The sequence below is a fragment of the Hydractinia symbiolongicarpus genome, chromosome 14 (assembly GCF_029227915.1).
Source record: "Hydractinia symbiolongicarpus strain clone_291-10 chromosome 14, HSymV2.1, whole genome shotgun sequence".
Classification (NCBI taxonomy): domain Eukaryota; kingdom Metazoa; phylum Cnidaria; class Hydrozoa; order Anthoathecata; family Hydractiniidae; genus Hydractinia; species Hydractinia symbiolongicarpus.
Window position 1 is genome coordinate 15935839 of NC_079888.1, and position 25135 is coordinate 15960973.

Consider the following 25135-nt stretch of genomic DNA (forward strand, 5'->3'; position numbering starts at 1 on the left):
GGATAAAAATTCGTCCCTTATGTAAAAAAAACAAAAACAGATGTAAATGGGCCTTAAAGATCTTTTCAATTACGAAGTAAAATACTAAAGCAACAAAACAATACAACTAATTTAGCCTGAATCATCCTTGTCTGGTATGAAATTTCTACTTATTAAGGACAGATTTTATATAACTCTAATATTTCAGGTGCGGAAAAGAGGTGGCTTGTTGAAAGTAAGTATCTCTGCTACCTGATTATTTTAAAGAACATTGATGTCTTCCTCTTGTAAATGTAATTAGACATAAACTTCCATGCCAATTTTGATGGGCAACCAATATAGGTTCAACATAGGTAAATCACAAAATTTTATGTGGAAAAAAAGAAACGTTCAATTTTAAACACTTTTTAGCCTCAAATGATCTTTTTTGCGCTCTTCTGAAAAAAAGGAAATTTATAGTCAGATTTCTTTATGAGGATGGAATTGATGATGTTGAAGTTATCTTATTCTGACAACGTACCGGTAAAAAAACGGAAAAACTGTTTAGAAATAATTATCTCAACACTCAAATTATTTTGTTCTTATAAGCTGTAAAGGAATTCAGGCTAAATACTTTCCTAATGTGATCTTAATTTTTGGCAGGAATTAAGTTTAAATACTGTGTAACTTGTTTTAAAGCTAAAAAATGGACAAAAATCTATAATGCTTACTAAACAAATTACCCGAATACTGTATACTATTTTTCTTATGATGGCACCAAATTTTATAATGTAAACAATTTAGATTCAGACATAAATATTCCTTTACACAAGCTAAATATGCCTAAAAAAATAAATGTCTTTGATAATAGTCAGTTTGTGGTGTTGTGGCATTTCATGGAAAATCAAACATTCAATAGGCTTAAACGAAATTTCTCCAAATGTTACTTTTACTACGTTCAGTCTATATGTTTACATGTTTACTCTAAAAATTTTGTTGCAAACTGACATGCAGATCTCAAGTTATGGCGATAGCAGCAAAACATTAAGAGGCCTGGGACAAGCAAAGAATGCTTATTCAATTCACTTTTATAATATTATGCATTGATAAATTCTAAGTGCACATCCTTAACAGGTCTAAAATTATTGATGACAGAAAATGTCATTTTGCTTTAACTTAAAACAACACTCTTTTCTCGTCTGAAGCCTTTAAAACTAATTAAGGTTGCAGTAACTGTTAAAAGGCGAAATATGTGACTAACCTGATAATCGTTGTAGCTCTGACTTGGGTTTAACACAACAATCATTAAACACAACCACGCTGAAGGGTTCTCAATAGTCCCTCAGCAGATGCTCCTCTTTTCGTCAGACAATTTGCAATTTGTTTCTTGCTATCAATCCACTTTACATCTGTTATTTTTCCTCTGTCAATCATTTCTTTAAGTATAGACAAGTCTATCCATAGTCGCTTATCCACAACAGATTTGATCGAATGAACTGCTTCAAATAGTTGTCGACTGTCTGTGTAACATATAATGGAATTTAAAACATTACGGCCACATACTTCAGTCAGTAAATTTGATAACCAGAATGCTGCTTCTGCAGCTTCAACTTGAATCAGAGTTTCTGCAGCCATTGTACTCTTTACTACTCTTTGCAGGTGCTTTGACTGCCACATAATGGGTGATAGATTTCCACAGTCATCTTTCAGAAATATTATATATCCGCCTTGACATCCTCCGTTTCTAAGGTTTGCAAAGGATGCGTCATTGTAGACTTTAAGAGTCAAATTTTTCATAGTACCTTTAAACTGTAAAATAACAGATAAAACAGACTCAATAAATCATCTATTGTGACTTCCTTTACTGATGCTCCTAATTCACAGACTTCAAACATGATATTGGGTCTGGTCTGTCCACTTAACCAGCACAGTCGTCCTATTAAAGCTCTGAATTCCCTGATCTCATTTTCATTCAGTGGATAATTCTTCTTCCCCTTTCTTTCTTTTTCTATTTCAATAGGTTCAATTTCCTCAACATATGCATTTTGGTTGATTTGAATGGTAAAATCACTGTGCTGGTTCAAGCTTAATCCAAGATAACGAAATACAGTTAAACATTCTGATCCAACAAGAAACACTCTTCGTAAAGGTTCTATAACGACCCATCTCACAGACAATGCCTTTTGTCCATGGTTTTCAACATTTTCATAAACCTTGTTCTTTTTCCATTTTTCCAATTCGTCAATTATAGCATTCAAGACGTCTGAATCTGCAAATTTTACTTGCGAAAGAAGTACCTCTTCTGTGTTTATTGGCTGCCAACTTTCAATTTCCTCCCAATCAACACATGACAATGAATTACTATCTACATCTCGTATATTCAAATAGGATTTATATTTTCCAGTTGCTTTACCACCTTTTGATATAATTTCCACATCTTTAACCGTATCACAGTCCTTGAACTTACATTTTACAAATGACTTAGCTTTGGGTTTAACGGAACCATCAAACAACTTTTGGTCTTGTGTGTCACTGTTTGTTACATCTAAGGAAAGTCGACTTATGCTACTGGTTAGATTATTTATATCATTAATTTCATCTGATGCAACTTGTCTCTCCTTTCTAATGACATCCCTTCTTTCTGGTTCATCACTTTGGAAGTTCTGCAAATCAAAATCAGAATTTTCAGCACTGTCATCACTATCTCCATCACCTACTACTTCTTCATTCACAGGATTATCAGTGTCGGTTAAAGATGTTATTGGTTTATTTCTGCAACTTTCTATGAGAGTAGCATCAATCAGAGAAAAGCCTGTGTCTCTTTGGAAACGACAAGGGTGCACACGGACATACGAACTGCCATGTTTTATTAAAACCTGTTTGCCATCCTGTCCTATGACACTACCAGGGCCTTTTCAAGCATTGCTTGTGTTTCTTTTGTTTCAAATCTATCATCACCTGACGTTCTTGTTTGATGCCTTAATGCTCTTCTAACCTTTTCCGCTGATTCACTTTGTATGAATGCCTTTCGTGCAGCGTTCATAGCATTTAGATTTGTTGCAACAATCTCACTGGAAGTCTTTCCTTCTAAAGCTGGTAACTTCGCATTATCGCAGTTCGGAAGATTTGGGTTGAATCCAAAAACAAGTTGGTTCGAACTGTAGCCATTGACATTTTTCAGGGAATTGTTGGCACTCACTGACCAGGCTACTGCCATGTCCAAATCGACGGTAACTTTATCCTCCATCATCTTGCTAACATTATAACCAAGAATAGCATTATGTCTTTCCACCAAACCATTGCTCCAAGGGCTTTCTGCAGCTGTTGTGCATATTCTGATGTTGGCATTTTCACACATCGTTACAAAATCCTCATTTGCAAATTCTCCGCCGTTATCAATAAGAAATTTTTCAGCAGAACCAAATATGGAAATCCATGTTTGAAAGATTCGTTTGATTATTTCTTCTTTCCTTTTTGTTTTGATGACGCACGAAGTACTGTAGCGAGTAAAATGGTCAACTAAATGCAAGAACCAAACCTTTGGCGAATCTGACCATTCTTTCAGATCTAATGCTACTGTTTCATTGAATCGTCTTGCCATCGGAAAACCTACAATCGGGGTTGGCTTTGGCTTTGTGAATTTCAAACAAATTTGGCAGGAATGCTCAAGCTCATGGAGATGATTAAAGATCTCAACATCATTAATATTTGCATCTATCAGCAACTGTTTTAGTCTTGAACTATTAGGATGACCGAACTGTCGATGAAGTTTGACTGCAGCAGCCTTCTTTTGCAGTGGTGTTTTCTGTTGTAAAAAATTACATATAGCAAGTGCTTCTTCTTTAATGTTTCCTTCTTTGAACTTTCCAACTCTTCCTATTGGAATACAGTAATGACCACAGGAACTGAAAGAAACTGGTATATCTGTGTTGAAGATAATTATTTTATCGTTGGCAAAGTCTATTCTAGTGTTTGCCTTTTTCATAGCTTCCTTGCTTAGCAATAAGGGTAACGGTATTTGCACAACATCTGTGGATAACATCACGCTTCGTCCAGCAATGAAATAAAATGAAACACTTTGATAATAGTCAATTTTATGATGACACACATCAAGTTTTCCAATCGACAGAATATTTTGTAAACTGTGACAACTAGCACCATGTTTTGTCAGACAATCAGCCAATTGTCTTTCGGTGGGTATCCATTCCACTGTACTGATTTCTTTACGAATTAGCATCTCTTTTATTGCTGCAATATCAATACGCAGTCGTTTTTCACTTATTACTTTCGTTGAATATATAAGTGAATGTAGATTTTTATTATCAATCTTGGCATTTATTATGATTTTCTTTATGTCTTTTCTTAGCAATTCCGCCTGTAATTCAGATAGGTACAGTGCATCGTCCAACCCATCTGATAGTGCTAAACTTTCTGCAGCTGTGGTACTCTTCACTACCCTTTTAATTTTGTTTGATGACCAATTTAGTATACAACAATCATTATTTTCTCCTACTAATAAAATGATATGTGCACCTGCACTAGATGCACCATCTGGCAAATTTGCATGGGAAGCATATGTGAATACGACTGATCGAAGCTCCTGGTTGACATTCATTTTTGGATATATCAGTTTAAACTGATCAGACTTAATTTTCTTTACCATTTTGTTAGCTTCAATGAGATGTCTTACTTCTGGACTCTGGTTGATACACATGCTAATGTGCAAAACATCAAAACTAACATCAGGCCTGGTCTGACTGGCCACCTAGTTTGCTTGACCAATCAAACTCCGTAATCTGGCAATTTCAGTGGAATTAAGTTTCTCAAACTTATTTGCTTGACGTTTCGGAGATAGAGGTATAAGTTGCATCGAGTCAAAAAAATCATTCTGGGACACTTCTATGTTACCATTGTTATGTTGTATGTTTAAGCTAACATATTTAAAATAATTTTCCTCTATTTTCCCAATTCGAAAGACATCTCTTAATTTATAAACAACCTCTTTCTCAAAAGATGTTGTTCCAGAGTGAATAAAATCGTCGACATGGATAACAAAAAGCCCTTCCAGAATATCCTCACGTTTCCAATAGAACATAGCTGGATCGAACTTGGATTGTACACATCCAAGCTTTTCAATTTCTTTTTTCACAGTAAAAAACCAGTGACGTGCAGCATCATTTAATCCATACACAACCTTTTTAAGTTTCCAAAGGTTGCCTTGATCATCTGCTTCAATTGGTGGCTGCAAAAATACATTTCTCTGGATGTCGCATCCCTGAAGAAAAGCAGCTTTGATATCTGTGGTTTGGCATTGCCACTCTTTTATACTAGAGATTGCTATCAGAATTCTAAGGGTGCTTTTCAAGGCAGTAGGCGAGTCAACTTGTAAAATTTGCTCCTCTTCAAAGCCTCTTGCAACAAGTCTGGCTTTTACAAAATTTTCTGAACCAGTTTTCTTCTCTGTAATTACCCATGTAGTAGAAATTGTCTTTTGTCCTGAATTTCTCACTTCTTCAAAAACCTCAAAATCTTTCCAGTTCTTAATCTCTTGTTCCATGGCAGTGATAACATCTTTGTCACAATGGCGTTGTTGTGGCACTAAGACAATGTTTACTTCCTCAGTTCTTCCCTTTTCTACCTTTTCCCATTTGTCAATAATCTGAAAATCTATACAAATGGGATTTTCTTCATCTGGGTATTTCACATTGTACCAGGAAGAATACTTCCCAGTTGCTTTGCCAGCTCTGCTGATTATCGTTGCCTCTCTCCAAATGTTGTCACCTGGTTGCTTGTAGCAAATTTCATCATTTTTCTTTGGCATACCCGTAACGTTGTCAGTCATGTTTTGGTCCAAGGTGGCATCGTTAAGTTGTACTCCGTCGTGTATAGCAGCATCGGCATGCTGTCTTTGATTAGTGCTTTCTTTGTCTGAAGATTCACGAATGCAATTCACCTCACCTGAGGTAATTTTTATTTCAGGGCCAGGATCTGATTCTGTTGGCTCTTGAAATTCATGCCCAATTTTAATCAGTCTGTTGGTTGATACCCTAACATAAACATTTCCATGTCGCACAAAGACAATTTTTCCATCTTGACCTATTACAGTGCCAGGTCCTTTCCATTTGTTGGATTCGTCTCTCTTGTAAAAGACTTTACAACCTCTGTTAAATTGAGTACAATTTACCTTAATTTTATGTTTTAAGGCACGTCTAATTTTTGATGATGACTCAGCTTCTATGTATGCTCTTCTAGCAGCATGCAAAGTGTTGATATGCTTTGCAAACACTTGGTTCATTGTTGTACCTTTAAGAGCTGGCGGCAAATCTGTCATCACGTTGGGAAGATTAGGATTTTGTCCAAATACAAGTTGATAGGAAGAAAATCCATTCGCACATTTGCAGGCAGTTCTTTGCATTTATTGCCCACACTAGAGCCGTTTCCAAAGACACTGTTGGATTGTCTGCCAGTATCTTTTCCAGACATCTGTCGACAACAGCATGGTTTCTCTCACAGATTTCATTTTGCCACGGGCTTTCAGCAGTTGTGTTAAGAACTTGAATGTTTAAGTTTCCACACATGTTTCTATAATCTTCATTGGCAAATTCGCCAACATTATCTGCCAAGAACTTCTGTGGGGCTCCAAATCCAGAACCAATCCACATTTGCATAACATTATCTATGATAGTGGATGGTTTTTTATCTTTGATGATTCTTGCAGTGGTAAATCGGCTGAAGAGATCAAGCAAATATAGAATGTTTACGTCCTTGTTCCACTTTTTTAAATCCATAGCTACAGTCTAATTAAATTGATTTGCCAAAGGTAAACAAACTGCTGGTCGTGGTGTGGTTTTACGGAATCTTTGACATATCTCACAAGAGGCATAAACTTCATCTAATATAGACTGATAATCATCATCCCAAACATTCGCATCACTCAGTAAGGCTTTCAATTAAGCTTGTGAAGGGTGGGCAAATTGTTTGTGTAGTTTGACAAGCGTTTTCTTTTTCTCTGTTCTGGATACATCAGCTTCCAAAGTATAAAGGCAATCAGAAATTGGTATTTCTTCCTTGTCAAGCGGAATGCAATAATGTCCTGATGAGGTACTATCAAGGTCTACTGTTTTGCCCTAAATTTCAGCTTGGTCATTTTTAAGGTCTAATTTGATTTTGGCATTCTTCATTGCAGTTTTGCTCAATAATAATGGGATTTCACTATCAATCACATCCGTTTTGATGAAAATGCTTTTTCCAGCAATCTTGCATGGGAAGGTTACACTACCTCTGGATTTCTTTGTTTCTCCTCCACCAAATTTAAAGACTGTTGAACTATCACAGTGCTGGACTAGATTAGATTCTCTAGCATCTAACGTTTCTAGGTAACAGTCCATTCAATGCCTGCCTGCAACCGTAGATGTGCAACCGGAATCAAGAACAGCTGAATTTCTTGCTTCACTAGTAAGTAAACACAACTCACTTTCATTTGATCCAGTAAATAATGTGATATGCTTCCCAGAGTTCATGGACCGTCTGTGAGGACAATCTCTCATAAAATGTAAAATAGACTCACAAATTTTGCATTTCGTAGGTTTACCATTGAAACCCAATGGGTTTGTTTTAGTGTCACTGTTTCTAGATCGAAAATGTTTATTTTCACCATGTCTAAAAATTCTCTGCGGTCTGCTAAAACAGTTATGTTGCTATTTATTTGGACGATTGTAAAGTATCTCTTCTGAAGCTGAGGCTCTCCTGGGTTCTAACGCAATGCCAGAAACATCACTCTCAGATGGGATAGCTTGTTCTCCATAGAACTTTCTGAGAGCAGTTTTCATTTGATCAAATAACTGTTCTTTCTTTGAGTAATCAACACCTGTTAACACCAGTTGTCTCTCCTTGTGAGAAAGTTTTGAAGCATTAAGTAGTTTAAATGCTAAGACTGAGGAAGGCAATTTCATATCTTTTTGCATTATTTGGTTTTACCTTTTTTCAAATTCCAAAACAAAAGTCTCAACTTTCTGGTTAGCTTCACGTACGTAACAATGCACCAAGCACGTAACTCTTCACAATATCTGTAATATGGTTTGTCTTTGCTATTGAACACCGGTGGGTTTTTATAGCCACTCATCTTTAAATTCTTCAACTACCCTTTGCTACCATGTAAAATTGATAATAACCATGATAGTGAAACATATTATTACACCCACCAGTTATAATGCTACACTATAAAGAAACAAGTAATAAACATAATGATCAACACTAACAGGTAAGGTGACATTTTTAACAGATGTCACATGTTTACCACTTCCAAACTTGGATATTGTTGCACTTTTTCTTTCAATCACAGACTTTAACTCTCCATAATTCAATGTGTTCAGATAACATTGCAACCAATCTTCGCCAAAAACTGTTTTGGTACACCCAGAGTCAAGTATCGCCATGCTTAAAGTTTCTCCAACAAAATTTGTCATGCATTCTTCAATAAGGGTTACCTGAACTTCATCTGGTGCTTGTTTGTTTTGTTTTCCTGTCCCTGACGTGTATCTGAGCATGACTTTGCCCAGTGAAGAACTGATCCATAGATAACACATCTACTAGGCTCACCATTTCTATCTAATAGGTTCAATCTTCTATTCCCATCTGCAAATTTTCGGGTATATGTTCTTCTGTTGTCTCTAGATCGACTTTGAGTTTTATTTTGTCTGTACGTAGCTCCATAGTAAATGTCTTCAGTCGATTTTTATATCATCACTACCTTGACCAGTCATAAAATTTGAAGGATCACTAAAAATCTTTTTTAGCTGCTCTTTGGTGTATTTTAGTTCTGTTAAAGTTGCTCTAATAAGCTGCTTATGACTTTCCGAAATATTTGAACTGTTAATGAAACGATAAGCTAAAACTCCTTCAGGTAATTCCATATCGTAATTCTTGAGCTTGTTGTATAGTCTTTCAAACTCAATAATATAATCATTTATTGTCATTGATGAAGGTCTACAAACTTTTTCAAACTTTTCATATGCTTCATAAGCTGAATGGTGCGAGTCCTTAAGATACAAGTTCACGAGTTCCTTAACACTCAGAACTTAACACTTCAAGTTTCATCTCTAAAATTGCTTCTCTTGCTTGACCAGTCAAAGTCAAAATGATAGCAGGTGCCTGCTTCTTCTTCTCCAACGAAGTAAATAATTGCCATATCTGTACTTATTTTTTCCAGTTCTCATAACACATATTAGTGTTATCACCAAGTGTCGGTGGGGCTTTGTAGTGTGCCATCTTTGAAAGGTTATAGTACACCCTCTGCTACCAGTGTTAAAAGGCGAAATATGTGACTAACCTGATAATCATTGTAGCTCTGACTTGGGTTTAACACAACAATCATTAAACACAACAGCAACACAACAGCAACGCAACGTTGTACCAATGTATCAGATCTGCACCAAACAGAACAAAAACCCCATCCAACACTATTGTAATTAGTTATACTGTCTAAACACGAACAGTAGGTTAACAGTAACTCTTTTTGCTAAAAATATAGACCTTAATACAAAAAAATGTATCATAAACAAGAAAAAAATTGGTTTCCATGAGCTACAACTTTTTACAATCTCATTATTTTTCATCAGCTTCTGTTTTTAAATGCACCTTGGGTTAACCCTGTTAAAACAGTGTGCGTTTTATTTTTTTTGTTTATCTTTATTTTTTTAATAATAGCCTTTTGTTTTTTTCAAAAGATTCTTTGTTAGCATTCACTGTTGCACCAAACGCTGTTGAAAGAAAAATATTACGAATAAAGAGATTTCCGCACACTGTATTATGGCTGCATGGTTCACCAAGCATGTCTGAAAATTTTAAAGTTAAAACGAAAATGCTATCGAAAGTTAAAGTTTGTGCAGTGTAGCATAATAAAGATCGTCTTAAATTTCTACATAATGCGCCATCTTTGTTGTTATTAACGTTTCTCTTTAATAATAACTTCATTTCTTTCTGCACAATTTCGCAAGCGCATTGACTTAAACTATATTCGGCAGATTTTATTATTCATGAATTTTATTTTTAAGAGGAATTTTTGAGGCTGAATATTTCTCGTGAAAGATAATAAAATTTTAGCCATAAATCGTGACAAGTGTGTTATAATAGAAAAAATATGAATATATGGTCTGAAAACAATCTTTCGTAACTAATCATGTAAAAAAAAAATAATTTCCGATTTTTTAAAGAGTTACCGCCACCTTAAAACCAAGTGAAACCCAGGTCCAAATAATCTTAAGTAAAGGCATTAAAGAAATTGATTTTTTGTACATAAAATCTTTTTTTTAGATTCCGTGGAACCGCAAAGACAAATATCATCCCCCCTGCCCAAGAAAAAAAAGGTGGGTGCTATGTTTGCTTTAGGGGGTTCTGGTCTTTTTTTAAATGCAGTGTAATATGCGAATCAGTTTGTTTAATTCTAATGTGATAGCTGGAATTTCAAGCAAAATAAAAATTCAGCAACAAAAAAATATAAGAGTCCGGTTACAAGAAAACTAGCACCATTTTGAATTTTATATGCTGGTAAAGTTTCATTCTCTGCTGTACACAAGTTAAAAGACTATAGGCACAATCAACAATTTCCGTGTGGAGATGGTGTAGTGGTAGCGCATTGGACTTCATTGGTTTCAGGTTCGAGTCCGTACCCTTGCGCACTTTAAATGCAGTGTTGTCATCCCATTTGGTGCCATCTACTGAACGTTAACCGGCTTGTGTGGCACGCAAGCAAGTTAGAGCAGTAATATACGTATCTTTGGCGGTAATGTAACATAGTTACAGTTGGAGGGAAGAAAGAGCCAACAATCGTTAGGATGGAATCCCCAAGGACGTTAAAACTTCCCGTTACTTACTTACTTTCCAGGCACCCCTAATTTGGTTTTAGGCATTAAGTCACTAAAGGTAAAGGGTGTTTCGGACGTTACCATATTTGGTTAAATGTTTTTCACACATGATTGATTTTCCTACCGCTTCCTAATCGCCTTTGATAGACTTGTTTAAAGTAAATCAAACTTAGCACACTTTTAATATGTCACAAAAGGAAGGAAATGACAGTAATAAATTATTGCTTAAGTTGTTTCATGTGACGGCATTGAAATAACACTAAATTCTTTAAATTCAACTACTTTATCTCTAGAGCAAGTTTTCATATTTTGATTAACAGCCAAATAAAAGTTATTTAATATATTTTCCAGTTTATACATAAAGGTTACTTGAAAAAGCCCCAAAACTTGCTGGAAAATCACATGTTTATTAATGATTATTTTACAGAATGATTCCCCTTTAGAAAATAAAGTTGTGTTGTAAGTTTCCAGTTTTAAGAAGGATCCTAACAATAGTTATATTTTTTAGACTCCAAGGATTTTTTAAAAATTTTTACTTGTAAGACTCTCAGAGGTATTTAAACTAAAAACTTTGCACACATAGATTAAAGATAAAAGGAAAACTCAAACTGTGCAGGGAGAGCCATCCAAAATTATAACAGGTGAGTAATAAAATTTGCAGTTATGTTTAAAATAAGATTAAATGTGTTTCACATTCCCTGTGCCACCTCTGATATATCTTTTGAAGAAATAAACTCTTCTGTATTGTCTTTAAAAGTTTGAAACCTAATAACTAATAATCAATTGTGGAAATACCATCACGTTAGTTTAAGGAAATATAATAATTTATTCCAAACTTGTAGACGCTAAGGCAGTTCAACAATGTGTAAACCCATCAATATATCTTCCACTTTTAACTTAAATTCGAGGTTTAAACCTTCCTTGGCCTTATCCTTTAAGCCTACTTCACACTTGACAATATCTAGCGACAATTCACAGTATAAAACGATATCAAGCAATAAACAGTGCTGGGGATTAAATATTTAGTTTAAGCACTGTGGTTTTTGATGCAGGCTGACTTACCTGAGCTGCTTTACCAGGTTGTTTCTTAGTTAAGCAGACTGACGTTTAACAATAAGAGCATTAAACAAGGCCACACAATAAATTTGCATGATAAAATAAATTTAATTACGTATGCATAAGGAACCAGCAAGCCTTGGCGAGCTTGCCCAAGCTAGTTTGCTTCTCACTCACCTTTGCTTATTAGTAAATGGAAAGCTCTGTTAACTAGTTCAGCTTGCTTCATATTAACATCTCAGCACATTGTTGTATAATATTACTAAATGTACAAGTTATGTATTTATTTTAATATATTCTTTATAGAGAAAAGTCGTAAAAGGAAATCTATTCGAATGCGTATGTACATTAATTTTAAATTGTTCTTTATTTACAACAAAAACGTTATTCTGCTAAAATGGTTTAGTTTTACTAAAGGTAAATTAAAATAGTGCATAATCTCACGAAAAAAAAAGATTGGGTAAACCTGGTTTTTTGTACTAAAGTTTGGATGTAAACTTCTTAGCAGTGGCTTCAATACATCACCAATTCTGAAGCTGGTAGCTAAAACTTTACAACAAGAAAGTTCAGAAGCAAAGTCAAGTTGACTGCTTTTAGCATTTTAGAAATCCTGTAAGACACGTCATTTTATGTGAACTTACACCTACATGTACAGTAAGAGCTATCCAGACATGCTTAAACATGCACTAAAATTGTTTGTTTACATAAAAACAAAAGAAATTGTTTTTCCTAGACCCTTCTATGGCAAAGCAGAAAACATTTAAGTAATAAATGTTGTATGCGAATCAATCATTTACTATTTTGAGTTTCAACTGTGTTATTAAGAACGAATTAAATGCTAAGATTTAATAAAAACTAATTATATTAATTCTCTGGTTCTGTCTGTCTATCTGTCGTTGACAGGCAAAGTCAATTATATTTTCTACAATCTATAAAGTGTCTATAAAACATCCCGTAAGAACAAAGTTCTGTCTTTTATAAAACGTTTGTTAATTTTTATGTGGCGGGAACAAATCTTGAGATAAGGTGAAACAATTTTGTTAGCTAAGAATTTACTAATGTTGTCTATTTCATTTAAAACATTTTGGCCTTTTTGTGAAAAACCAACAAAAAACTGTTTTGTGATAAAAAGCATGGTAATTTTTAAAAAGTTTTTTTTAAATGGATTCTTTCATGGGTTTATTTAAGTAGTTTAATCAACTGATTTATTAATTACAAGTCATTTTTCCCCGATGTACCTGTGTTGTTGAACATTAACGTCTTTTTATATATTTAAATTTATAAAAAAATAATTAAAAAAGATAGTCATTGTTAAAATCTGGCCTACAAAGGTAACATTTATTGGTATGCCACTTGTAACTTAATCCCAAGTTCTTAGCACAAAATTTTTCTAAGTTAGCCGAAACCTACTCTGATTTTTTTCTTTTTGTGGAGAATGCAGTTTCCATTTGTAACAAATGTAAAAAATTTGATAACTTGAATTTTTAACCTTTAGACAATGGATTGCTCAAATTTCACATTTCGTTCAGACAACCTGGTCACAAAAAAATATATTTGGACAATTCAGACATTTATTGTATACAAATGTCGTCATTCTTTTGATATAAATCTTTTAATAAATGCCATTGCTTTTTTTTTCAGCTGAATCAAATAAACATGGTAAATTTATTTACTTATTTGTTATTTTAATAAGTTTTCTTGTTATTTTAATAAGTTTGTTTAATTTTGTTCTTTGAGGAGGTTTTGCTTAACCTACCTCTACCACACATTGGAACCTTCATTGAACCTGTTAAACAAGTTTTTTGTTTTAAAAGCTCTGTTTGAAAAATTGCTTTTAAACATTTTCCGTTTCAACTGCATCATGCAAACATTAAAAAACCACTTTGATCACTTTTATTTAAAAAAGAACGCTGAAATTTATTGTTTTTACCCATGGTTAATTTATTTGTTGACAGTTAATAATTTTTATGCATTTGATATGTTTTAATTGCATATTTTCTATATTTTTTGATTCATTTTAAATATTAAGGAGAACATTAAACCTTTAAAAAATAAAAAAATAGAAAAGATTGTAACTACCTAATTTTTAAAACTTTATTTACGCGTGCGATTTTTAGTATTTGTCATTTTTCTTATAAATTCCCTAGGTGAGAGCACACATTGCACACAAAGTTTTTTACTAACTTAAAATTGAAGTAGGATGTTCAAAATATGCAACTACTAACGAAACAAAAATATTAAGCAGCATTTACACATTTCAGCTGTGTAAATCAATTGATTGAAAAGACTTCTTGATTAAGTATCAACAAAATACATTTTGATTGCAAAAAATTACATTTTGAAATGAAACCCAATCGCTATTTTTTTCCAACGTTATTATTCTTGCCTTGTGTCAATTTTCTTATAAACATAAAAAACTTTTGTTCATCAGAAAAATCAAACATACAGCTCCATGACCTTTTGCCCCTGAGGAAAAAATACTTAGATGTGTGAATACAGCTTAAAGGTTTTTTTCAATTGCAAAGTAAATTACAAAACAAGAAATAAGACAATGCAACAATTTTCAATCAAAGTTAGCCTGCACCACCCTTTGTCTGGTCTAAAATGTTTTTTTTTAGTTTATAAAACAAAGAATTTTATAGGATGAAAAGTAGAGGTTTTATATAGCACTAATAATATAACATTTTGTTTGTGTGCAATTTCAGGTGCGGAGAAGAGGTGGCTGGTTGAAAGTAAGTATCTGCGCCACATGATTGTTTCTAAGAAAAAATGAAAAATGATTTTTGTGTGATCGCACTCGTCTCAAGGAATGGTCTGATAAAAGAACGCATTTCGTGTTTCCGCTATCAGTATGTAGGTATAAATATCTATATTATAATACCCCCGTATACATCTGTCTGTCTGTCATGCAAAATGGTAGCTTAGCTGCGCAAGTAGGGAGACGTACGTGATGCGATATAAAAAGGACGGACGAACCGTGGATTTTTCCATGGGCTAATTACTAGTTCAATAACAAAAGACACTGAATTGGATGCCTATCTAAATATTTTGTAGATAAGACACCTTAAGGAGTTGAAAATTACCCTTACAAATAATAGGGGTTTCTAATAGTATGATGTTAGTAGTGTGTTTGTCTGAGGATGTAATGTCTGTTGCTTTAATTTTAGACCCAGTCGAATCAGAGAGCACGATATGTAAGTATTTTCTTCTCTATTTGTCACCATAGTGCATGAAAACAAATTTCAATAATTTTCCGAAATCCCATTTCTTTTATTGAATTCTTTTTGTAGCACCCCAGAAAGGTGCTTATTAATTAACTATTGTCTTGCTATAATTCTGTTTCACGACTTTATAAGAAAACAACTTTCAATTTGGATTATTTAGTGTTACTTTGTCCTGTTTGTTTTTTTATAACAATTTAATTATTTCAAAAAAGTGTATGACCAAAACTTGTTACATTTTTTCAAAAATGATTTTTTAAACGTTATTATTTACTGTTTCTTTCATGTTTGCATCTGATAAATTTTAGCTACTGAAGAGGAAGCGCCGAATTCGTCTTGTAAGTACATTTTTCCCCCAACAGTTATGCAACTCTCTTCAGTTATGATAACTTTCTTGGTTGGTTTAACTCATTACTGTAATGAGTTTTTATGTGATTTATTTTTAATTGAGAAAACCCAGTCCTGTTTAGGTAAGTTACAAATTATCACAAAACTTTTGTTCTAATTTTAATAAAGTGTTAGTACAAAATTTGGTAGTCATGTCAAAATATGGCCACTTTAAAATTTTACACAGGTTTTCTGAAAAATTTTTTTGTGGCAATTCCATGCATTAAAATGATTTAATTTCTTGTCAATTGTAATCATTACAAGAAGAAAAAAATATAACAGCTGGTATTTAGAATAAATTAGAATAAATTGAATTTGCAAACTTGCGCCATATACCACTGGGTTGTTTTTTCAAATATTTTCTAAAATTTGGCTAAAATTCTGAAATTTAAAGTTTATACATTCAATGAAGAAAATAGTACCAATGGGATAAAAGCGTACATTAATATAACTGCATGCCCGATCCTATATCTATGTAATCTTACTTCAACTACGTGATTTAATTTTTTTCACACAGTGAAATTGATTTCTTTAACTTTCTGTTGCTTGCCAATGCTAATATTTCGAGCTCTCTCTGAAACACAATTCTGGAGATCATTTTTCTTTTGTGTTGAATGTAATTCTAATCTATTTATGTCTTTGCAATCACATTAAGCTCATTGAAATAATTTGCTTTTGGTAATAGAGCAATATAGCAGGTATCATTTTTAGGTTTAATTGACACGTATTTTACAATCAGGACTTAATTTTTAATTCCTGTTAAAAATGTTAAAATTAAAGTATAGATAATAATTTGGCCACTGAAAATATCAAAAATTAATATAAAATACAATTAATAAGACACACGCAGCTATCTTCTCTTCATTGCCGCCATTCATTTTATTATGCACAGTGTGATTGCTGAGATATAAATAGATAACAAAATTCTATAAACATTAGAAAAGAACGTTCCGTACATCGCTGTTACAGACAATCCGTGATAATGATTATGTTGTTTATTTTTATGCCAAAAAAAACTTAAATATACATAAAAAGCAGAGATTTTACGTTAGGTTTATAACCTGATAGAATGTTTTTTTATTTGTTTGTTTGTTTAATCGCAGGAAGAAAAAGTTATTATTGGCTGAAACTAATGTCTACAAGTAAAAAAAACAGCATTGTCTGATTTAGTACTGAAAAAATGAGCCAAAAATTTAATAATGACAAAGTAGAAAACAGGAGAGATTCTGTTCAAAGTATTTAATAACAATAAATAAAATATATGAGACACTATTGAGAAAAAGATTCTGGTTATGTCATGTACATATAATTTTCAAAAGGTTTTATCTTTAAGATATTTGTCTTTTCTTATTTGTAACAAATTTGCTGTGTTTTTAAAAGCAAATATACTAAAACACTTAGAGCTTCTATCTGTTTAATATTCTTTAACTGCTTAGTGTGAATATTGAATTCTAAAGAAAACAAGTGTTTAAAGATTGTTTTTGTGGTTTAATTCATATTTAAAGCCATTGGTTTAAACTTAGAAACAATCAATTTGAACATTCGTTTTTACTGTTTTAGATGCATTCGATGACATTTTGTTTGGTGTAAGTTTTTTAGTTTTATACTTTCTTCCCTATGCTTTTGTTAGTTTTTTGAGCAACATTTTTGTAGTTGTAGTCAGCAAGTAGCGTTCTTAAAACCAACCCAAGGATAACATATTTACGGGGGTTTCTATATTGGTTCTTTATTAAAGAAAAAACAATACTTCTTGTAAAACCACCCTTTTCCCCCAAAACTCTAAAACTTCATGATACGGCAAGCAATTTATTTAAATTAAATTTTTGCACATTAAGTGAACCAAATACTTGGACAAAAAAAAGCTATTGAATAAACAGCTTTTCAACAAACGTGGTTTACATTGTTCGTTGCAACATACCTTACAAATTATTACACATTATCATATCTCTCAAAGCCTTGTGTGCTAAAGTCTAATTTATTATTACATTCTAACCATTTTATGTTTCATTATTAATAGCTTGGAATTACTTAATAGGTTTGCCCAAAATATCACCAATCCCAATTGGTTAACCTTCAGCTAATTTTAGGCCAGGTGGTCCGTCGTTACCCCCACATGGGAGTAGAGTTATTTTAGTTTCACCTTTTTCTAAATTATTTGACCTCAAACATAAGCACAACGCAATTATTTCATTAATTCTATTAAGGTAAACATAAGCTGTCCTTTAATAAAATACTGCAATTAACTGTTTCCCTACTAAATACTATATGTTTACATGTGCAGCAGGTGTGGATTGGAAAATAAATTTGTACTAAACTTTTTTATTTTGCGGTGAAGGTATAAATAATTGAATTTCCGCGCCTGAAGGTGTAGGAAATTCTTTAAAACCGTCGTTTTTTTCTTTCGGAGCATTTTTTGAGAAAACATCGACCCTGGGATTTCACGTTGCTCCGTCACAGATGTAAACTTTCGTACCCAAGCTCCTTAACTACTGGGAAGTCTCGTATTGACGTTTCAGGCCAAAATTGGTATTTGTTTTCCACAAAATTTGGCACAGTTAACAAAAAAAGTATGCTGAACACAATGGTGACATAATAATTTTGATTTTTGTCACCTAAATGTCATTTTAGGTCAAAATTGGTCAAAAAATTAGAACTACTTTATTTTCAACAAAATTTGGCACAGTTAACAAAAAAAGTATGCTGAACATAATGGTGACATCAAAATTTTGATTTTTGTCACCTAAATGCCATTTTATGCTAAAATTGGTCCAAAAATTAAAACCGCTTCATTTTCGCCTAAATCTGGCACAGTTAACAAATAAAGTATGCTGAAAATGATGATGGTACAAAAGTTTGATTTTTTGTCACCTAAATTTCATTTCAGGCCAAAATTTATCCAAAAATTAAAACTGCTTTATTTTTGACAAAAATTGACACAGTTAATAAAAAGAGTATGCTGAAAATGATGGTCACATCAAAATTTTAATTTTTTGTCAACTAATGCCGTTTAAGACCATAAACGTTTCAATCGCAAGACTTTCAACCATGAATGATAGGCTGTATTTTTTGTTAGCAATTTCTTTTAAAATGTGAGTTTAATGACATGTTTCGTTTTGTTTGCGTTTGTTGTAAGATATAATGTCACTGGTGTGCTTTGTCTTCAGAGGTTCATGCACCAAACCCCTTCGAATGTTTGGCACAATACCACTACGAATTAGCAGGTTTTCATCAAATACTTAGGTAGCGCGCGGAAATTCTTAGAGCCCCCAGGGCTTCTTGTTTGTTTTTAGCTATGAAAATAATTATTTCAATTGTAGCCTTATATCATATGTAAGACTGGAACTAGTTTTTCAATTTTAAAACAAGAACAAGGTCAAAACAGCAGTGGAGTTTTTAATGGTTCATGCACCATTTGATTGATTAATTCATTATTTTCAGTATATTTTACTATTAAAATAATGGAAAAAGAAGCAATTAACATGCACTAAAATTATTTCGCAAAATTTGTAATGATTTTTTGTTTGTTTATTTTAATTCTGCCCGTATACGTGTCTTATGTGTGCTTCATAGGATAATGCTACGTTAAAAGTAATTCAGATATAATAAGCTATCAAACACAGTTTGGAGCAAATTTTGGTAATCAAGAATTTAAATACATACTTTTGTTTACTAGTACTTGTTGCTTTACAGCTGTTACTTCTGTCTCAATGGGTTAACCAGTCTTGTATTTTCTTTTGTTCCTTTATTACAGATATCACCTGGAAATCCTTTATTACAGATATTACCTGGAGAAGGTTCTATTGAGTGGTTTGAGATGGGTGAAGAAAATTTTACTGAGACTGTAAACAAGCCATGTAAGTGAAAATTGTTTTTGATATGGTATTACGGAGTATTGTACTTTACTCAAAATACCTCCAATAATTAATATATTTCCAATTCACAAAAATGTTTAGTTATTACTATCTCGCCTGCGAGGATAGCATTGGTTTCCAACTCTTAACTAAGTCCCAAATGGTCAATTGCAACAAGCTTTGATGCGCTAACAGAACATTGCATAAACACACTAAAAACTGTGCTGTTATGACAGAATTTATTTGTGAATATTTAATATTTAATTGAAGTTGCTAACCCTTATCTTTTTCTTTTTTTTTTCTTTTTGGCTGTGTGTTAATCAATACAAAACATTATTTAGATAAAGGTTATGGGTTGGGGGAGGCATTCAGGGAATTTTCTTTCCTTTATGAGTGAAGCTAAACCCATCCAATTTTTTTTCAAAAAATGGCTGATTGAAAAGCATTCTAAGTACTGTCTGGTTGTGTATTCGCCTATCCCAGCATTTTAAAAATGCAATTGTGTTTAACCAAAAACTCCAGCCTGGTATTCTTATAAAGCATGTTCTTATAAAAGGAAAAGTGTGTAGGTGTACACTATTCTTTTTTTACCCAACTGTTTTCCTTGTTTTCCTTTTTTAGTATCTGTTAACACTCGTCCGGATAACCACCACCGTACGTTTGCTTATTTTAGTTATATTTTATCACGCTTTCATAAGAATCTGTTTTTTTTTGCTGGTATTTCAGGTTAAAAAGTTGGTCTATTGTTTAGAAAAAAGATAAATGAAAAACAGCAGAGAAATAAAACTATAACCAGACCTGGTTTGAATTTTATTATTCTTAAAAAAAGCCTGTGTACCATTAACCATCACATTTTAAAAATTTCCTTAAAAAAATATTGCTGGTAACCCATTTAGCTGCTTTAAATTTGCTTAAACTTAGTGAATACATCTAGACGTCTTAAGTTTTTATAGTGTCCAAAATGTTCTTTTAGCAACTTATTCTGTCATTTAAGAGGCTTCAAAACCTTGTAGCATGGTTTGGGGTCACATGCCAAGTAGCATACACCTCTTTGTTTTCTTAAATGTAATTTAAACAACAGAATTCTGTGTGTCTCTATTGCGAATGTATTTAGTTGCACCTTTTTGATAGTGAGATAGTTAATCCAGCTTTTGCAACTTGTTAGTGTTTGAGACCAGATGACAGGCCTGTGTAAAAAAACAGTTGATGCTAAAAAAAATGGAAAATGTATTTAGCTTAAACATTTTATGTCAGCAATAACCTCTTATTTACAAAAAATATGTAGAAATTGGTTTACTCATTGCTTCTATTGTAAAAGGTTAAAACACTGATGAAGAAAATGTATAGGATTGTGTGCTTTTAATGAACAGTTTTGTGATTTATTTTTGTGATTTAATGGTCTTTTACTGAATAATATAAATTCTCGGCTATTTTAGTCTCAGGTGGTCCCTAGATAGGAATGAAACCATTTGCTTATTTATTAGTATGCAATGTTGAATCTGAAAACAAACAATAAACAATAAATACAACAGTTCAATGTTCATTACTCTCTATCTCCCCCCAGTCATTAGGAGATGTGCAGTATATAATGACGATTAAATGTATTAGTTCATAACATAGTCCTCGAAACGAGATGGTTGCCGACGTTCTCTTGTAGATCGACGAACCGGGGACGGATAAGGCGGTGACGAGGAGGCGGTCGGTACATCCAAACGGTTGTCAGCAGCTGGCTGGTCAGGACCAAAGTATGTGTCACTATCATGCGATGCTTGTGGAGGCGGAGTGTTGTCGGTCGGATTTGAGAGGGGTGGTGTAGATCCCTGTGGCAAGTCTTGAGTGGAGCGGCTGTCATCGATGGGTTGTTCCACAGCTTTAGAGGTGATTGGCGGCCTAGAGGCTGGTGGGATTGATCGCCAGGCGTTCATAAGCTGGTCCAATGGTAAGTTTGGCCGAACAGGTGTGAATTTCCGAAGGAATTTACGGTTACGTAGTGTCACCCGTCTTGATCCATCAATTCGAACCACATATTGGTCATGCGGGCGAACTTCGATAATCGAGCCGGTTTTGTCCCATCGAAGAGGATGGAGACCAGTCTGATTTTGGATTCGCACCTGATCTCCCACACAAAGTGGGTTCAACTGCTTAGAATACAGAGACAGTCTCTCAGCGATGGCCATATGACGACGCCTTAGTGCCTTTTCGCGATCTGCAAGGACACTCACCCACGTAGGGTGGGGGAGGTATTTACCTGGCAACATGGGTACGAAATCCTTGATGGGTCGTCCAAACAAACATATTGTAGGTGATAACTTGGTGGTTTGATTTGGCGTTTTCCTATATTGTAGCATGGCGTTTTGAAATGCGTCTGTGTCAAGGTTCCCATCAGAACAAACATTATCCGTTAGCATACGTTTTACTGTTTTCACACCAACTTCAGCTCGACAATTGCTGTGTGGATACGCAACTGATGATATTCGGTGGTGGACACCCCAGTTACGCAGGAAAGTGGACGTGGAGGATGCACACAGCTCAGGTCCACCGTCTGAGGAGAATTTGTCCGGTATACCATAGGTTACAAATGTTCGGCGGAGGCAGTCGATTAATCCTTTCGCACCATTTCTAGCCTCCTCAACAATCGGCCAATTGGAGTATCGATCAATGCAGACAAGATAGTTGTGGCCGGCATAATGAAAGAAGTCGCCACAGATTTGCTGAAACGGATAATCAGGATATTGCAGAGGCTTCGGCGGAGCAGATGGTTGCGATGGAGCAATACGGTCGCAGCTTTGACATCCCTGACGTAACTTTACGATATCTGCAGATAGACCTGGCCAGAAGATGGAAGATTCGGCCCTCAAGTTCATCGATGTGACACCATGGTGTGCGGCATGAAGGCTGGATAGTATGTTAGGCCGTAGGCATGGAGGTATGATGACCCTGTCCTTGTAAAGTGCGACTCCATCAACAGTGGACAATTGATCGCGATATTGATGATATACCTGCAATTTCTGGGGCCACTCCGTCTGGTGTTCAGGTAAGCCAGACTCAATGGTATGAACTAGATCTCGCATTTCGACGTTGGCTGTAGTTGCTTGACGAACATCCTCCCAGGTTGTGGATTTAAGGGAATTCAATGCCGATGAAGCAGCTATAAACGAAATGTCGTCAGGTAATACCAGTTGTTCCGGAGACGGGTCGCCAGATGGATGGCGCGACAGAGCATCTGGAACTCGATTCTTCAGGCCAGGAATATGTTGCATGGTGAAACGATACCTCAGTGTGCGTTCTTTAAGATTCCGCAATCGGTTGTTAGGTATGTCTTCCAGGGATCTGTTTGTAAAGAGTCCGAGCAACGGCTTATGATCGACTGCTATGATTAGGTCCTTGCAACCCAAAACAAAATGTTGACACTTGTCCAACGCATGTGCAACGGCTAATGCCTCACCTTCAATTGGTGCATAACGGGACTCAGCTGGGTGAGTGAACCGACTGCCAACTAACACAACCTTCCAACCACTACGACAACAGAAGAGAGATTTCCCTTCACATAGGCAATGTTTTTGGAGCAGCCAAAAACCAACTCCGTTCTTTGACCAGTCTGTTGCTATACATGTGAGCCTTGACTTGTCAAATATGCGTACACCTTCCTCAATCTCACTTAAGATTTTTGATTTAGAGGCAGCAAATATTTCGTCGAGTTCATCGTTCCATTGAAACGAAGACTGAGGTTTCAGCAATTCGCGTAGGGGTAGCATTTTGTCCGTCATGCTGAATGTGTATGCTACTTGGTTGACCAGACCGAACCAGGAACGGATGTCTGTTATATTTTGCGGTACAGGAAAATCGGCAATGGCTCGCATAAGGCTTGGTGCTGGACGGACATTGGTAGGGGTAACTTCAAACCCAGCAAACTCCACCACATCATGGGCAAATTTGAACTTTGAGGGATTTTGAATAATTCCGTTTTTCCCGCAAGTGTCCAACCATTTGCAAGTGTGGAAGAAACATTTCTCGATATCGGTAGCCCATAAAAGAGAGTCATCGGTTACCTTGATTTTGTCGGGAAAGTCTGATACAATGGCGTCAAACCTTCGAGAATAACCATCTCCAGATGTAATGTAGCCCTGAGGTAGGGTACAATACCTGTAGCGACCCCACGGTGTGATGTAAGTTGTATAGTGGCGATCTTCCTTGCAAAGAGGAACGCTATGGTACCCATTCCAAGCATCTGATACGGTCTTCTTGGTGTGGTGAGGTACCGTGCGAACCTGATGGAATGGTGACTGTGTGTGGTGAGTTTCTCTGGTAGCGTGTTTATTAAGAGCCTGAAAGTCAACACAGCGTCTCGGTTTGCCACTCTTTTTTGGACACACCACCATTCTGTGGCACCATGTCACGGGTTCACCAATGGGCACTGGTTCAATAACTCCAAGAGCTACATCGCGGTCTAGGTCGGCTTTTACTTGTTCTTGCCAGTGGATCGGTACCGGTATTGGCGAATGATGTGTAGTCGGCTCAGCATTCTCATCGATCATCAGCTTCATGGGTGGCCCGGACATCAATGGCAGAGGTTGATGTTCGCATACATTGAAGGTGCTGCTTTTATAATAGTTAAGAAGCCATTGCTCCAATCTTTCCTGGTTCTCCTCTGTTGGTGGATATGGCAGTTCGGTAGGAAGTGGTGGCGGTGCTGATCGTTTTGGACATGAACACTCATTAGTTGGATCAGGTACAATGATGGTATTCGCACCAATCATAGGGAATTCAGGTGATACAATGCCAAGATCTACACAGGCACTCTTACTGAGGTAAAACTTGTCAGAGTCGTTAGTCACATACGTAAACTGCTTCGTTTCTTGTAGTGACCCGTGGCAATTGATACCAGCGATGCGGATTACGATAGCCCCTAATATTTTGATAGATTGTCCATTGGCGGCGTCCATTTTCATTCGGACCGGGATGAGATCACTTTTAGAAAGGTTGAATCGCTGAATCCATTTGTAACCAATGAGACAACTTTGGCAGCCGGTGTCTGCCATTGCCGGTATGGTGATAGTTGACTCGTTAGTACCATGTGGAAATTTAAAACCCAGCTCGCTGTAGTCATCTTCCACGATACGCACGGACAAATCGAGAAACGGTTGTGGAGGAGATGGACTTTTCTTCCAAACATCTTTAGATTTGTTGTGGCAGTGGTGATCAACATGATCCGCAGATGCTGTGTTCAATGAGCATAGTGAGTTGAATATCGTGCTGGATTCCTCGACAACTGCAGCATTATCAGGCTTTCTCTCCTTGTTTTTTCGATCTTTGCTCCTACACACGTGATCAAAATGATGCAGACGTTGGCAATTCCCACACTTGTGATTATATGCAGGACATGTGGATTGACGGGATCGTGATGCGCTAGTGCTGTGGCAGTTTGTTCCGCAGTACCCACATTTTGAACCAGAATCGCGTTTGGTATCACGGTTGGTGTCATTGTCTTCTTTTGGCTTATTGAAGGAGTCTCGTTTACCCCTTCTGTACTGGCTATGGATGGCACCAGCCTGGTGGTGATCGATGAGGCGTGTTGCAGAACGTTTCCCTGCTTCCTTTGTTTCAACGAATTTGAGCACTTCTTCCAAACACATGTCCTGGTTCGTATGTCCAAGAAGCTCCAGCTGAATATCAGGGTCGGAGATACCACGACCAAGAACATCACATAATATTTGTTCGGTATAGTCCACGTCGTGGCTGCACGAGGGGCAGGGAATAACATATTTACATACACCAGCTTGACCTTTCAATCTAGCCCCAA

At 35.3% G+C, this 25135-nt stretch overlaps 1 protein-coding gene across 4 annotated transcripts in view; it reads left to right on the forward strand.

The window, feature by feature from the left end:
* The window catches only part of LOC130626128 (uncharacterized), a 74722-nt gene that overhangs the window by 12322 nt on the left and 37265 nt on the right, over positions 1 to 25135 (forward strand). For 3 of the 4 annotated variants that reach the window (XM_057441229.1, XM_057441231.1, XM_057441230.1), the window contains 11 exons: positions 188 to 214; positions 10270 to 10322; positions 11404 to 11461; positions 12183 to 12215; positions 13518 to 13535; positions 14582 to 14608; positions 15044 to 15070; positions 15406 to 15435; positions 17045 to 17070; positions 19236 to 19338; positions 19957 to 19989. In XM_057441229.1, coding sequence (XP_057297212.1) covers positions 188 to 214; positions 10270 to 10322; positions 11404 to 11461; positions 12183 to 12215; positions 13518 to 13535; positions 14582 to 14608; positions 15044 to 15070; positions 15406 to 15435; positions 17045 to 17070; positions 19236 to 19338; positions 19957 to 19989 — 435 coding nt within the window. The remainder of the gene's footprint in view (positions 1 to 187; positions 215 to 10269; positions 10323 to 11403; positions 11462 to 12182; positions 12216 to 13517; positions 13536 to 14581; positions 14609 to 15043; positions 15071 to 15405; positions 15436 to 17044; positions 17071 to 19235; positions 19339 to 19956; positions 19990 to 25135) is intronic. The other variant, XM_057441232.1, reaches the window with a different exon arrangement.